The sequence below is a fragment of the Bombus vancouverensis genome, chromosome 17 (assembly GCF_051014615.1).
Source record: "Bombus vancouverensis nearcticus chromosome 17, iyBomVanc1_principal, whole genome shotgun sequence".
NCBI lineage: Eukaryota > Metazoa > Arthropoda > Insecta > Hymenoptera > Apidae > Bombus > Bombus vancouverensis.
Window position 1 is genome coordinate 7,384,364 of NC_134927.1, and position 14,584 is coordinate 7,398,947.

The 14,584-nt window shown below is 33.6% G+C and overlaps 1 protein-coding gene and 1 long non-coding RNA gene across 19 annotated transcripts in view; both read left to right on the forward strand.

Annotated features, from left to right (window-relative positions):
* Positions 1-1,367: 1,367 nt before the first annotated feature.
* LOC143303967 (uncharacterized) lies at positions 1,368-2,516 on the forward strand. Its single transcript, XR_013060635.1, has 3 exons — positions 1,368-1,497; positions 1,724-1,806; positions 2,117-2,516. It is a non-coding gene; the product is annotated as an uncharacterized LOC143303967 (long non-coding RNA).
* A 165-nt stretch (positions 2,517-2,681) lies between these two features.
* LOC117159284 (uncharacterized) overlaps positions 2,682-14,584 on the forward strand; it is a 79,514-nt gene continuing 67,611 nt past the window's right edge. Inside the window, exons 1-4 of one of the 18 annotated variants that reach the window (XM_076626220.1) lie at positions 11,668-11,803; positions 12,030-12,112; positions 12,411-13,035; positions 13,500-13,622. In XM_076626220.1, coding sequence (XP_076482335.1) covers positions 13,566-13,622 — 57 coding nt within the window. In that variant the 5' untranslated portion in view covers positions 11,668-11,803; positions 12,030-12,112; positions 12,411-13,035; positions 13,500-13,565. The other 17 variants (XM_076626212.1, XR_013060630.1, XR_013060612.1 and 14 more) reach the window with 17 other exon arrangements.

Genomic DNA, 14,584 nt, shown 5'->3' on the forward strand with positions numbered 1-14,584 from the left:
GAATTTCTGTACCCAATTCCTCAAGTCGTTGCGCTGTTAATCGTTTTGAGCGTTTGGGCTATCGACAGGTTGTCGCTTAGTCCCAAGTGTTGCGTTGTGTGTTCTATAGTAGTTTTAGTTTAGAAAATAGATTATTTATATGTTTATGTAGAGACATGCATGTTTCGTAATGTAGTTCTTATTTTATAATCCTTTACTGGAACGTAAACTAGTTTTAAATATGTATCTTAGATTATCGATTTGAATCAATAACGTAGAATGAGCATACATAGATTTTTATATGTTTGCATAGAGACATGCATGTTTCGTTATGTAGTTCTTGTTTATAACTCTTTACTGGAACGCAAGCTAGCTTTAAATATGTATCTTAGTTTATCGATTTGAATCAATAATGTAGAATGAGCATACATAGATTTTTTATATGTTTGCATAGAGACATGCATGTTTCGTAATGTAGTTCTTATTTTATAATTCTTTACCGGAATGTAGGCTAGTTTTAAGTATGTATCTGTTTGATAGAATGCGCACACATATATATATGTTTAATACAATATTGTATGTTTTATGTATTCGTTAGACTATTAGTTTTTGACTTCGTATATACTTATATTTCATAAATAGTTAATATAGTATTGGAAGCACTGTCTCTAATATTTACTAGTTTATTACATGTCTAGCATATATGTTTATACTTATATGTAACTCTCCAAGTTGATTGATTAAAATATATTTATATATACATGTATTTCTGGCGTTTCAATTATTTCCCCTTTTGTAGTTATTCTTATTTCCCGGTTTATTTGTTTGGTTCGTAACTCGTTCAATCCATCAGCTGGTTTTATTTATTTTATTTTATACTGGTTGGATTTATTAGTCGCCCTCGTTTTGTTAATCCTTCCTTTAGTTTCGTAGCGCCGTGTGTTCGTTCGTGCATTCAAATCCTTATTCGCGCGTTTTGTATAGAATAGTTTTCTTGTTCTTGTTACGGCGCGTGCGGAGCGCGGGTCGTGACACCCCCGCCCTTGGAGTTCAAATTTCCAAAGGAAATTTGACTGATGGTGTCACTGAGTTCGCTCAAGGCGGATGTAGATGTCGTTGGTTGTTGAGTGACTACCGGTGTTGTCGTCCATCATTCCCAGGATGTTTACTGTTCCAGGGACGATTGTTTTTCCTGTCGCTCCTCTGGCCAATGTGTTTAAGACTGCAATTTTTCTGCCGGGAACATGACGTGGTCACGTAGTGCGTCCAGGTCCTCTTGGGTATATATTCCGCTCATGGTCAACGACGATGGTGCTGAATATCGCCACGTTTGGCGCACGTCCGGGCGGAGTTTGTGTGGTGCGATTCCCTTGCCAAACGGGTAGCTCCGAGTAGCATTTTGTTGTATGTCGTACTTTTACTTGTACCGGAATGTATTTGACTATATGGACCGCTTCTCCTGCGATCAAATCCATGTGTCCTGGGTTTTGGTTATGGCGTATGCAAATTCGTCGGGCGGTAAGTTTGCCAAGCTTAAAGCGTTCTCTATTAGTTTCTTCCGTGTAGTGTATCTTTATGACAGTGTATCATGGTATAATATTTTCATTTCTCGAGTTTATCAGAAATAAGAATGACCTTTTATAGAAAAAGAAAATTTTTATATTCATATATGTTATATTATTTTTCCTTTCCCCCCTTTTCTTGCTCTTCTTTTTTTTATTGTTAAAACCTTGTTTTATTTTAGGTTTTACGTTCATGTTATCAGTGAAAATAAATATTATGAATACTACTTGGGTTATAATTATATACATATATGCGTACGTATTGGTAAGTAGTATAAATGAATTTGTTTTATTGTTATAAATATATAAGTATATATCATCAATAGGAATAAATATTACAAATGTACCTTGTCTTTGAATATATATATATATATATATATATATATATATATATATATATATATATATATATATGTGCGTGCAATGGTAAATATGACGACTTATTTTACGAGACACTTGCATTATCAATGGAAGTGAGTGTTATAAATATCGCCTACTTTACAACATGCGTGTATATATATTGGTAAACATAAGTGAAAATTATATGTATAGTTATAGATGTTGTTTGTTTACAGATGGATAGCAAAAGTATTTGGTTTCGTGAGTGGCGTACAGGTGCTTTACAGTTCTACGGTACGGATTGCTATTCCTCGGACTAAAAAAAAATTCTTTCGATGTCTGTCAGATTTTTGTAAACGAACATGCATGGAAGGATTTTCTGCAGAGATTCAAAATGCTCTCTGGATTCCTCGTGAAACGTCTGGACAACATCTACATGTTCTTCCATCCGTCGTTCAGAGAATGGTTGATGAATTCGCCATCAGTTCTATATACACATACAAAAATAGTTAATATATATATATTATATATTTTTTTTTCTTTTTTTTTTATATATATATGTTTCATTCGGACCTGTTCCTTGTATGAATACTGTATCTCTGTATATAATATAATATATATAATATGTTATGATTATGTTAGTTGTTATTTATTATATGTACTTTCCTTAACTCTGTCCCCTTTTTTTTCTTGTTGTTGTTTTTTTTTTTTATTAGTACCTAACATTGCTATTATGATGCTGTATTACATTGTATTGGCTATTATTTGTATCCGAGCGCGACGAATTTTTCAACATGGCCGCTCGCGTGTATCTTTGGTATGGCGTTGGTTTAATGTCAACAGTAGCGTGTCGTTGAAATAGTTAATTAATTGTTAATCACTATAATTTTACTTAGTAGTGTTTTTGTAATATTGTTTTGTGTTTCATGATATTGTGTGTGTCAATACCGTGTGCTACCTTAATGTGATAGCATGGATTGTATTGTTATCGAATTTCGATAGTCATTGTTTTGATTATACGTGACTTGCATTTATATAAGTCTTGTTTAATTTAGTTAATGTTTTTGTGTATTGTGTTACCAGATATTTTGTGTAGCGTAACTTTATTCTTTTGCACCGAGTTCAGTCATGTTGTTAATATTTAGTTAGTCTGTCTTGATTAATTTCTAACCTATTCCTGTGTTTATTAACCTTTCTTATTTTCCCTATTAATTTATTATTGCATGTACTTGCTATTTGCTATTATTTTGTGTATGATATGAATTGGTTTCTTTATTAGTGATTAAAATCTACTTGTTAGATTAACATTGTCTGTAATTCTTCAGATTCTACTCTTTCGTTGCTGCATCACTTACCTGGATCGTTCCTGCAACATCATCCGATTCTTTGATATGCCTTGGATACTTACTACGGCTGCCTTCAATCGTCTTATATCTGTGGTCATAAAGGTGGTGTTTAATTTATTTAATTTAATATATATATATATATATAATGCATTGCATGTGCGACCACTATTGTGCATTACAAATTAACATCACAATACTACGTAGATTAATACATAACCAAATATCCCTTTACTCCGGTTACATTTATTACTAACTCTCAATTAATCTATCTTGATTATTTTCTAACCGCTTTCTATACTTTATCAACTATTTTATTTCTTCTTGTTAGTCTGCGAAATTCATGCATGTACGCTTCCTTGTATGGTGATTAATTGTTCATGAGGTAAGTTGCACTTTCACCGTTTTAGTTATTCGTTGAACTAGCTCGTTTCACATTCAAACAGTAATTGGAGCACTTGTAATAAACTTCTTTTCTTTTCAGGTTTCCGCCATCTGTGTTGTTCGATGAACAGTGCAATGCTTCCACAGTATTGTTATAACATTTAGTACTGTTGTATTTTGCATTAAGGCAATTGAAGTTAATTGGTTCATTTATTTTTCAGCTGGCTGTTGTACATGGTGTTTCGCAAACAGAGATCCATAACCTATTTTGCACGTAAACCTTCTCGTATGATGATTACTTGTTCACAAGGTAACTTTCACTTTCACTCTTTTAATTTTATTGAATCAACACGTTGTATATTCAAACAATAATTGGAGTACACATGATAATTTTCCTTTTTTTTTTCTTTTTTAGGTTTTCGCTATCTGTATTATTCGACGAACAGTGTCACACTTCCTTTTGATTTATCCACAATATAGTTATAACACTTAGTAACCTCGTATTTTGCACTGAGACAATTGAGACTAATTTATTCACTTATTTTAGGTAGCTGTCATACATTATGTTCCACGAACAACGATCCATAACCTATACTTGCACGTACACTTTCTTGTATGTTGATCACTTGTTCACAAGGTAACTTTCACTTTCACTAGTTAATTGTTCATTGAGTTAACACGTTTTATATTTAAGCAATAATTGAAACACATATAATAATTTTCCCTTTTTCCTTTTAGGTGTTCGATATCTGTATTATTCGACGAACAGCACTACAACATACACTACTGCACTACGTTGCCCACTGAAATCACTTTATTCATTGTTTATTTCGATTATGCGCTAGTTTTAGCTTGTTTAAGTGCACCGTTCGCGGAATCCCTTTTACTTCAATCTTGACGTTTTGTTCTGCAAGATTTCTAGCACTTTGTGTCGTCTAATATATTGATGGGAGAATTTTCCTTACTAGGTTCTTTTAATAGATATATCGAGTCTCCTGTTTTAAAATCTTGATTGAAGGTTGATTCGTCGATTGTTGGTCTTAGTTTGGACTTTATCAAATTTTCTCTTGCCATTCGTCGTACAGTGTTAATTTTATTGAACAGATCTTTGAGATATTCTGCGCATGTTGGTTCCGTGTTCTCTTCGATTGTTACTTCACCAATAGGTTCTTTGGCTAGATGTCCGAAACTAATTCGTGCGGGGAGAATTTCGTTCCTTTCCTTCATTTTAATTTTTATTTTGCGCCAAGACGCAGGTTTACTGACATTGATCCAATTACCCAATTGCTTGCTAATAGCATTCAAGATACAAATTTTTGAAAGTGCCGCAGCCATATTAACCCAAAAATATTTTGTATATAGTATAGTGTGATACCATCTATATTTTCCTGGGGAAATCATAAGATCAGCACTACCTACTATGTTACCTACGTCAAATATTAGATGTAGTAACCAATAAAGTATTTTTAATCCAATTATAATCCAATGGCTAGCGTATTTATTCAAGTTTTTAGATATATCTTCGACTGGTGATTCCCTATTTTCTCCCTTTTGATTTCTTCGAGCTCGTTGAACTTGTGTTTCTTCAGCTTGAAAATGTTTAGAATCCTTTTCCTTAGTTACCCCTTTTTCTTCTTTATTTACTTTATTCACAACACCTTTATTTTCCTCTACCTTTTCAGGATGAATAGTTTCACTGGAAGTGCTTATTGTAATTAAATTATTATTTATTTGTAAGGAACGTTTAGGAATATTTTTGGTAGATTTGGAATTATTCTTTGAATTTTTATTACAAACCTTTTTGCTTATAGATTCTGTTTTGGATTTATGGATAGCTATATTTTTATTCTCTATAGTGTGATCTTCCTTGCAATTTAATGATTTGGCTTTGAGTTCGATAAAGTTTCCTTCTGATGGTTTTATAGAAGTTTTTGAGTGAGATGCACTCGCTATCTCTTTTCCTATTATGGTTGAAACATTCACGAAATTCGTGAAGTCTTGCTTTTGTATCTTTGCCAAGTCGAACGTGGAGAGGCAATTTGCACTTCCCAGCGGGTCCAATATCTCTGTGATGTTAGGCAGTGGATAAGCATTGCCTGTCGTCTCGTCGTTCAATTTCCTAGTTTCTGCTTCGTCTGAAAGTTCTTTGGCACTAATATTATTTATCTTGTTTGGTAACTCAGAAAATTTCTCACTCATGATCCTGTCTATGGCACCGTGCGTCCTCTTATTATTTAACGTGACATTATTCCTTATCACAGCAACGGAATGGTGTTTGCATTGAAAAGTTGATTGATTGAAATGATCAGCATCTCTCTTTTGATTTAGATCTCTATCGAGGTATTTATTTGTGCGTTTTTCTTCCCAAGTTATTGCTCTTGTTTCTTTCCTGACATTTTCTTCTATTCCCGGGTTGTTTAGGTGTTTCCGCGACAGCGGTACAAATCTCCAGTCCTGGCGGTTGTTTCCAGTATAGATACTATTGTATGGTGGATGAACATTGTTTTGGTTATAATTATCCGAAGGTGTCGGACGTTGGTATCGAATTCTATTGTTCACTTGTTTTAATTCTCGTGTTGCTTTCACGGCTTGGCGGTACGCATCGTCCAAGGATTGGTATCCTGCTATCTTTACTCGTAAATACACCTCGTTTGGGAGCCCCTTAACGAAAGCTTCCCTCGTGTCTCGATCTATCCTATCTTAAAATACGGTGCCGTACTCGTACCTTTCCCCGTTCATTATCGCCAGCCTGAGATCTTTGACGCGTTCTATGTAGTCCAAAATATCTTCTCCCGGTCGTTGAAATATTGTAGCTAATTCCCCTTTATATTCGTTAACCGTTTTTCCCGGACCGAACATATCTTTTAATTTATTCCCGAAATCGTTTAAACTTATTACTTCTGTGTCTTCTATGGCGAGAAATGCGTGTCCGCGAAGTTTATTCGTTAATAATTTTACTAACTGAGATTCTTGATGCTTTGGAACCATGTTTCGTGCGCGCTCGCATGCTCTTAAAAATCGAAATACCGAGGGTCGATGTCCGTCGAACACTGGTACTGTCTCTATGGCATCTTTTAACTTAATTGATTGGGGATTAACTTCTATCGGTATTGTCGCTTGGGAAATTATCGGCGATGATACGGGTGTCTTGATTTCCCTTTTTATTTTCAATGAACGCACATCGTCTTGTAATTTATTCATTGTTGTACTCATGTCGCGAAAATTTGCATCCCATGCTTTAAGTTTTTCCGATAACATCAAGATCATGTCTTTGTCCAACGATTCTAATTTAGTCGACATTATTTCTTCGGTATCTATTTTATCGATAATCGTAACAACTTTAATTCTTTGTGGAGCGAATCGAACCGTTTAAACCAACTTTAATCCTCCGTGAAGCGGATCCCACCGCTGCCACCAAAAAATTTATACTTTCTCTGTTACGTATCTATTTGTTTAAATCGATCAAATCTAAAGTTAAATTTTACTGAAAAAAAATTTTTTTTTTATAGTTTGAGTTTGAGTTTTGAATTTAATCGGAAAGGAAATAAATTGAAATGATATTATTGTGTATTTAATTCCGATTTAGGTTTTTAATTAATACGGTAGTTGCTGCCACCAGAAATAGTCTAAGGACTATTTCAAAATATTTTATTTTTATTATTTTCTTTTACGTTTAATGGGTAGCGTTAACTGACGCTTAATGCAACTGGTAAACGAATTTCACTTTTCGGCTAACCTGCTATGCGCAGGGATACTAGCACGGGAGAGGATTAAAGCTGGGTACAATAAATATTTTTCCTCGTTGAACGGATTTTTATTTGAATGTAAAATGGGTTAGGTTATTATATATATATATATTTGATTAGCTAGATATATATATTTTAGCGTTGCTGGATTAGATAGGAATGTGAGATTGTTCGTTGTTTTATATAAATTTATTTTTACGTTCGACTTCTTCTTCTCTTTTAATTTCGCTGTAGTAGTTTGTCGTTAGGACCAGAACTCAATTCATTTACTACGATGGATTCTGTCGCCACGATTTTCTTGCCTTTTGAGTTTAATTATCGAGGATGATTCTAACGATCCTCTCTGTGTGGGACCCGTGTGATTTCGCCAGCCTTGCCCAAAGACGGGTAATATTCTACCAACAGTGGGAGGAGGGATGCGAAGATCGACGGTTGTTTTGATAATCGAAAACACCGTTTGCACAAGCCAACACAGCGAACGATCTTTTGGTTAAATTTCCGAAGGGAAATTGTTCTCCTATTTCTCTCTTACGATCGCATGCAAAGATGGCAAGAATATCGGTTAATAGCAATACCGGTATTGTTCTTAATTTTCGATATACGATATATATATTTATTAGTCCTTTCTGTGCGGGACTTGTGTGATTTCGCAAGCCTTGCCCAAAGACGGGTAATATTTTACCAACAATGGGAGGAGGAATGCGAAGATCAGTGGATGTTTCAGTAGCTGAAAACACCGTTCGCACAAGCCGACACAGCGGACAACACCTTTGTTTAAAATTTAAGCAATGTTTCTATCTTTAAAACCGTTCGCGAAAATAAATGAAATCGATGATAGGAGGTTTTAATTCAATTCTCGAGGACAACGAGATTACCAGAGAAGAAGAAAATTTTTAAATTTAATTTTCTTACCTTGAGGAAAAGGTGCTATCGGGTGCCATTACTCCAGCTGTTCCGGTGATCGTCGAAGTTTGTTGGGTTTATTATTTAATCTCGAATATAGTTTTCTATCAACCTTTACTTTATTAAGCTATTTCGATACAGATTGAGTGACTCGCTAACTGAATTAATACCGCAATGAGGACTTAAAATTTTCTTTTATTTAATCGCGACTCCCTTTTCTTTACCGAAAAACTAAAGACCCCGAAACGCAAAATACTTATACAAATTTCTAAACGCAGTAATGAGCGCAATAAAGAACGAAGAATAATAATGAACCGTAATAAGAATGTTCACCAGAATAATAATGAGCGAAGAATGAATGCTATAATAATGAACGAACGCAAATTATAAGAAGAATGGACACTATAATAATGAACGCTGCGCTATGTTGCTACGCTTATTTATAATGCCATCCCCCACGGGGTGGTGGTCCTCTGGGGGTACGCTTCCGTGGGAATCGGGATGTTGCAGTTTGGGTTTCTTGGAATCGTACGTGACAAAATGTAAATTCCATATTTCGACTTAGTTTTTATCAGTCCTGTGTTTCTGCTGAGCTAGCGTCTAGGAGATTTTGAAGCATTCCACGCTGATCTAGTCCTTTCCGCGAGAAACTTCCACGTGCTGTACCGTGGGCATTACCGGTGTTTCTTCGGCGCGTGGAAGGGCTGGTGGCTGCAGCATCATTATCATTTCAAAGTTTGCTCGGGCAACACGCGCAACTCCGCTGCTCTCCCATAACAAGGACCTCCTTCTTTTGAGTTATTTTTGCGTAAGTTTGGATATTCGCATATTATGGTTGTTTTTGCTATTTTAATGTTTTTTCCTTTTTTTGTTGTTCCCCTAGGCTTTGGTGATCGACGTTCGGACAATGTTTGCGGAAGCATTTCCATCAGAGGTTCCTTATTATATTATTTTTAGATGTATTTTGTTTTTATGTACGAAATATATATATATATATATATTTTTTGTGTTGTCTATTTTAACGTTTGTTAAATATATTTAATTTTATATTTCCCCCTTTTTAATTAACTATATATATATATATATATATATATTTTTACATTTGCATTTGACAGTGTAGTCGCTCATAGAGCCTATTAAAGAAAATTGTTAACAATATGCTTTCATGATTTGTTTCTCGCGCCTGTTTCCCATTAATCCCCTAATATTCCTGTCGCCATGATGCGTGTAAATCCAACATGGCTGCTCATAAATGTCATCAGTAAAGTTTTAGTAACGGGTCTTTAGTTTTGTTTGATATCGAAGTAATTTTTCGTCTGTCGCTCGTTTTTCCTTATTCTACCGCAATTAGAACATTTATTTATTAATATTGTTTTAAAGAGACAATAGTATAGCTCGTGTGAATATACGTATATACATATATGTTTATGTTGTGTGTCACTTCAATATGGTTAATGTTTCGTAATTCTTCGATTGCGCTATTTATTGTTTTGAGTAGTTTATTTTATAGAGTATTCGATAATATAAAACATATGTACTCACACATACATATATATATATATATATATATATATATACGTATTTATATGTATATTTCTCTCGCCCGTGTAGTGTGCATACGAAATGAAATGTTAATTATTTATTTTATATTAATTTCTTTTAATAAGATAGAATACGCACACGCACACGTATATATGTATATATTTCTGGCAAGGTGATTTTCATTTAGATTCTTTAGTGATATAGTGTTGTGTATTTGAGGTTATGTGTCAATCGTTTGATTTCATATATACATATATATCTTGTATTGTGACAACATAGTATTGAAGGTTTTGTTTCTAGATTATTGTGCGTTTAATGTGTGTTTACATATTTGTGTTCGATGGTAGAATTTCTGTACCCAATTCCTCAAGTCGTTGCGCTGTTAATCGTTTTGAGCGTTTGGGCTATCGACAGGTTGTCGCTTAGTCCCAAGTGTTGCGTTGTGTGTTCTATAGTAGTTTTAGTTTAGAAAATAGATTATTTATATGTTTATGTAGAGACATGCATGTTTCGTAATGTAGTTCTTATTTTATAATCCTTTACTGGAACGTAAACTAGTTTTAAATATGTATCTTAGATTATCGATTTGAATCAATAACGTAGAATGAGCATACATAGATTTTTATATGTTTGCATAGAGACATGCATGTTTCGTTATGTAGTTCTTGTTTATAACTCTTTACTGGAACGCAAGCTAGCTTTAAATATGTATCTTAGTTTATCGATTTGAATCAATAATGTAGAATGAGCATACATAGATTTTTTATATGTTTGCATAGAGACATGCATGTTTTGCAATGTAGTTCTTATTTTATAATTCTTTACCGGAATGCAGGCTAGTTTTAAGTATGTATCTTAGATTATCGATTTGAATCAATAATGTAGAAAGAGCATACATTAATAGTAGTTTAGTTTAGAATATAATTTATATATTTATATATAGACATGCATGTTTCGTAATGTAGTTCTTATTTTATAATTCTTTACCGGAATGTAGGCTAGTTTTAAGTATGTATCTGTTTGATAGAATGCGCACACATATATATATGTTTAATACAATATTGTATGTTTTATGTATTCGTTAGACTATTAGTTTTTGACTTCGTATATACTTATATTTCATAAATAGTTAATATAGTATTGGAAGCACTGTCTCTAATATTTACTAGTTTATTACATGTCTAGCATATATGTTTATACTTATATGTAACTCTCCAAGTTGATTGATTAAAATATATTTATATATACATGTATTTCTGGCGTTTCAATTATTTCCCCTTTTGTAGTTATTCTTATTTCCCGGTTTATTTGTTTGGTTCGTAACTCGTTCAATCCATCAGCTGGTTTTATTTATTTTATTTTATACTGGTTGGATTTATTAGTCGCCCTCGTTTTGTTAATCCTTCCTTTAGTTTCGTAGCGCCGTGTGTTCGTTCGTGCATTCAAATCCTTATTCGCGCGTTTTGTATAGAATAGTTTTCTTGTTCTTGTTACGGCGCGTGCGGAGCGCGGGTCGTGACACCCCCGCCCTTGGAGTTCAAATTTCCAAAGGAAATTTGACTGATGGTGTCACTGAGTTCGCTCAAGGCGGATGTAGATGTCGTTGGTTGTTGAGTGACTACCGGTGTTGTCGTCCATCATTCCCAGGATGTTTACTGTTCCAGGGACGATTGTTTTTCCTGTCGCTCCTCTGGCCAATGTGTTTAAGACTGCAATTTTTCTGCCGGGAACATGACGTGGTCACGTAGTGCGTCCAGGTCCTCTTGGGTATATATTCCGCTCATGGTCAACGACGATGGTGCTGAATATCGCCACGTTTGGCGCACGTCCGGGCGGAGTTTGTGTGGTGCGATTCCCTTGCCAAACGGGTAGCTCCGAGTAGCATTTTGTTGTATGTCGTACTTTTACTTGTACCGGAATGTATTTGACTATATGGACCGCTTCTCCTGCGATCAAATCCATGTGTCCTGGGTTTTGGTTATGGCGTATGCAAATTCGTCGGGCGGTAAGTTTGCCAAGCTTAAAGCGTTCTCTATTAGTTTCTTCCGTGTAGTGTATCTTTATGACAGTGTATCATGGTATAATATTTTCATTTCTCGAGTTTATCAGAAATAAGAATGACCTTTTATAGAAAAAGAAAATTTTTATATTCATATATGTTATATTATTTTTCCTTTCCCCCCTTTTCTTGCTCTTCTTTTTTTTATTGTTAAAACCTTGTTTTATTTTAGGTTTTACGTTCATGTTATCAGTGAAAATAAATATTATGAATACTACTTGGGTTATAATTATATACATATATGCGTACGTATTGGTAAGTAGTATAAATGAATTTGTTTTATTGTTATAAATATATAAGTATATATCATCAATAGGAATAAATATTACAAATGTACCTTGTCTTTGAATATATATATATATATATATATATATATATATATATATATATATGTGCGTGCAATGGTAAATATGACGACTTATTTTACGAGACACTTGCATTATCAATGGAAGTGAGTGTTATAAATATCGCCTACTTTACAACATGCGTGTATATATATTGGTAAACATAAGTGAAAATTATATGTATAGTTATAGATGTTGTTTGTTTACAGATGGATAGCAAAAGTATTTGGTTTCGTGAGTGGCGTACAGGTGCTTTACAGTTCTACGGTACGGATTGCTATTCCTTGGACTAAAAAAAAATTCTTTCGATGTCTGTCAGATTTTTGTAAACGAACATGCATGGAAGGATTTTCTGCAGAGATTCAAAATGCTCTCTGGATTCCTCGTGAAACGTCTGGACAACATCTACATGTTCTTCCATCCGTCGTTCAGAGAATGGTTGATGAATTCGCCATCAGTTCTATATACACATACAAAAATAGTTAATATATATATATTATATATTTTTTTTTCTTTTTTTTTTATATATATATGTTTCATTCGGACCTGTTCCTTGTATGAATACTGTATCTCTGTATATAATATAATATATATAATATGTTATGATTATGTTAGTTGTTATTTATTATATGTACTTTCCTTAACTCTGTCCCCTTTTTTTTCTTGTTGTTGTTTTTTTTTTTTATTAGTACCTAACATTGCTATTATGATGCTGTATTACATTGTATTGGCTATTATTTGTATCCGAGCGCGACGAATTTTTCAACATGGCCGCTCGCGTGTATCTTTGGTATGGCGTTGGTTTAATGTCAACAGTAGCGTGTCGTTGAAATAGTTAATTAATTGTTAATCACTATAATTTTACTTAGTAGTGTTTTTGTAATATTGTTTTGTGTTTCATGATATTGTGTGTGTCAATACCGTGTGCTACCTTAATGTGATAGCATGGATTGTATTGTTATCGAATTTCGATAGTCATTGTTTTGATTATACGTGACTTGCATTTATATAAGTCTTGTTTAATTTAGTTAATGTTTTTGTGTATTGTGTTACCAGATATTTTGTGTAGCGTAACTTTATTCTTTTGCACCGAGTTCAGTCATGTTGTTAATATTTAGTTAGTCTGTCTTGATTAATTTCTAACCTATTCCTGTGTTTATTAACCTTTCTTATTTTCCCTATTAATTTATTATTGCATGTACTTGCTATTTGCTATTATTTTGTGTATGATATGAATTGGTTTCTTTATTAGTGATTAAAATCTACTTGTTAGATTAACATTGTCTGTAATTCTTCAGATTCTACTCTTTCGTTGCTGCATCACTTACCTGGATCGTTCCTGCAACATCATCCGATTCTTTGATATGCCTTGGATACTTACTACGGCTGCCTTCAATCGTCTTATATCTGTGGTCATAAAGGTGGTGTTTAATTTATTTAATTTAATATATATATATATATAATGCATTGCATGTGCGACCACTATTGTGCATTACAAATTAACATCACAATACTACGTAGATTAATACATAACCAAATATCCCTTTACTCCGGTTACATTTATTACTAACTCTCAATTAATCTATCTTGATTATTTTCTAACCGCTTTCTATACTTTATCAACTATTTTATTTCTTCTTGTTAGTCTGCGAAATTCATGCATGTACGCTTCCTTGTATGGTGATTAATTGTTCATGAGGTAAGTTGCACTTTCACCGTTTTAGTTATTCGTTGAACTAGCTCGTTTCACATTCAAACAGTAATTGGAGCACTTGTAATAAACTTCTTTTCTTTTCAGGTTTCCGCCATCTGTGTTGTTCGATGAACAGTGCAATGCTTCCACAGTATTGTTATAACATTTAGTACTGTTGTATTTTGCATTAAGGCAATTGAAGTTAATTGGTTCATTTATTTTTCAGCTGGCTGTTGTATATGGTGTTTCGCAAACAGAGATCCATAACCTATTTTGCACGTAAACCTTCTCGTATGATGATTACTTGTTCACAAGGTAACTTTCACTTTCACTCTTTTAATTTTATTGAATCAACACGTTGTATATTCAAACAATAATTGGAGTACACGTGATAATTTTCCTTTTTTTTTTCTTTTTTAGGTTTTCGCTATCTGTATTATTCGACGAACAGTGTCACACTTCCTTTTGATTTATCCACAATATAGTTATAACACTTAGTAACCTCGTATTTTGCACTGAGACAATTGAGACTAATTTATTCACTTATTTTAGGTAGCTGTCATACATTATGTTCCACGAACAACGATCCATAACCTATACTTGCACGTACACTTTCTTGTATGTTGATCACTTGTTCACAAGGTAACTTTCACTTTCACTAGTTAATTGTTCATTGAGTTAACACGTTTT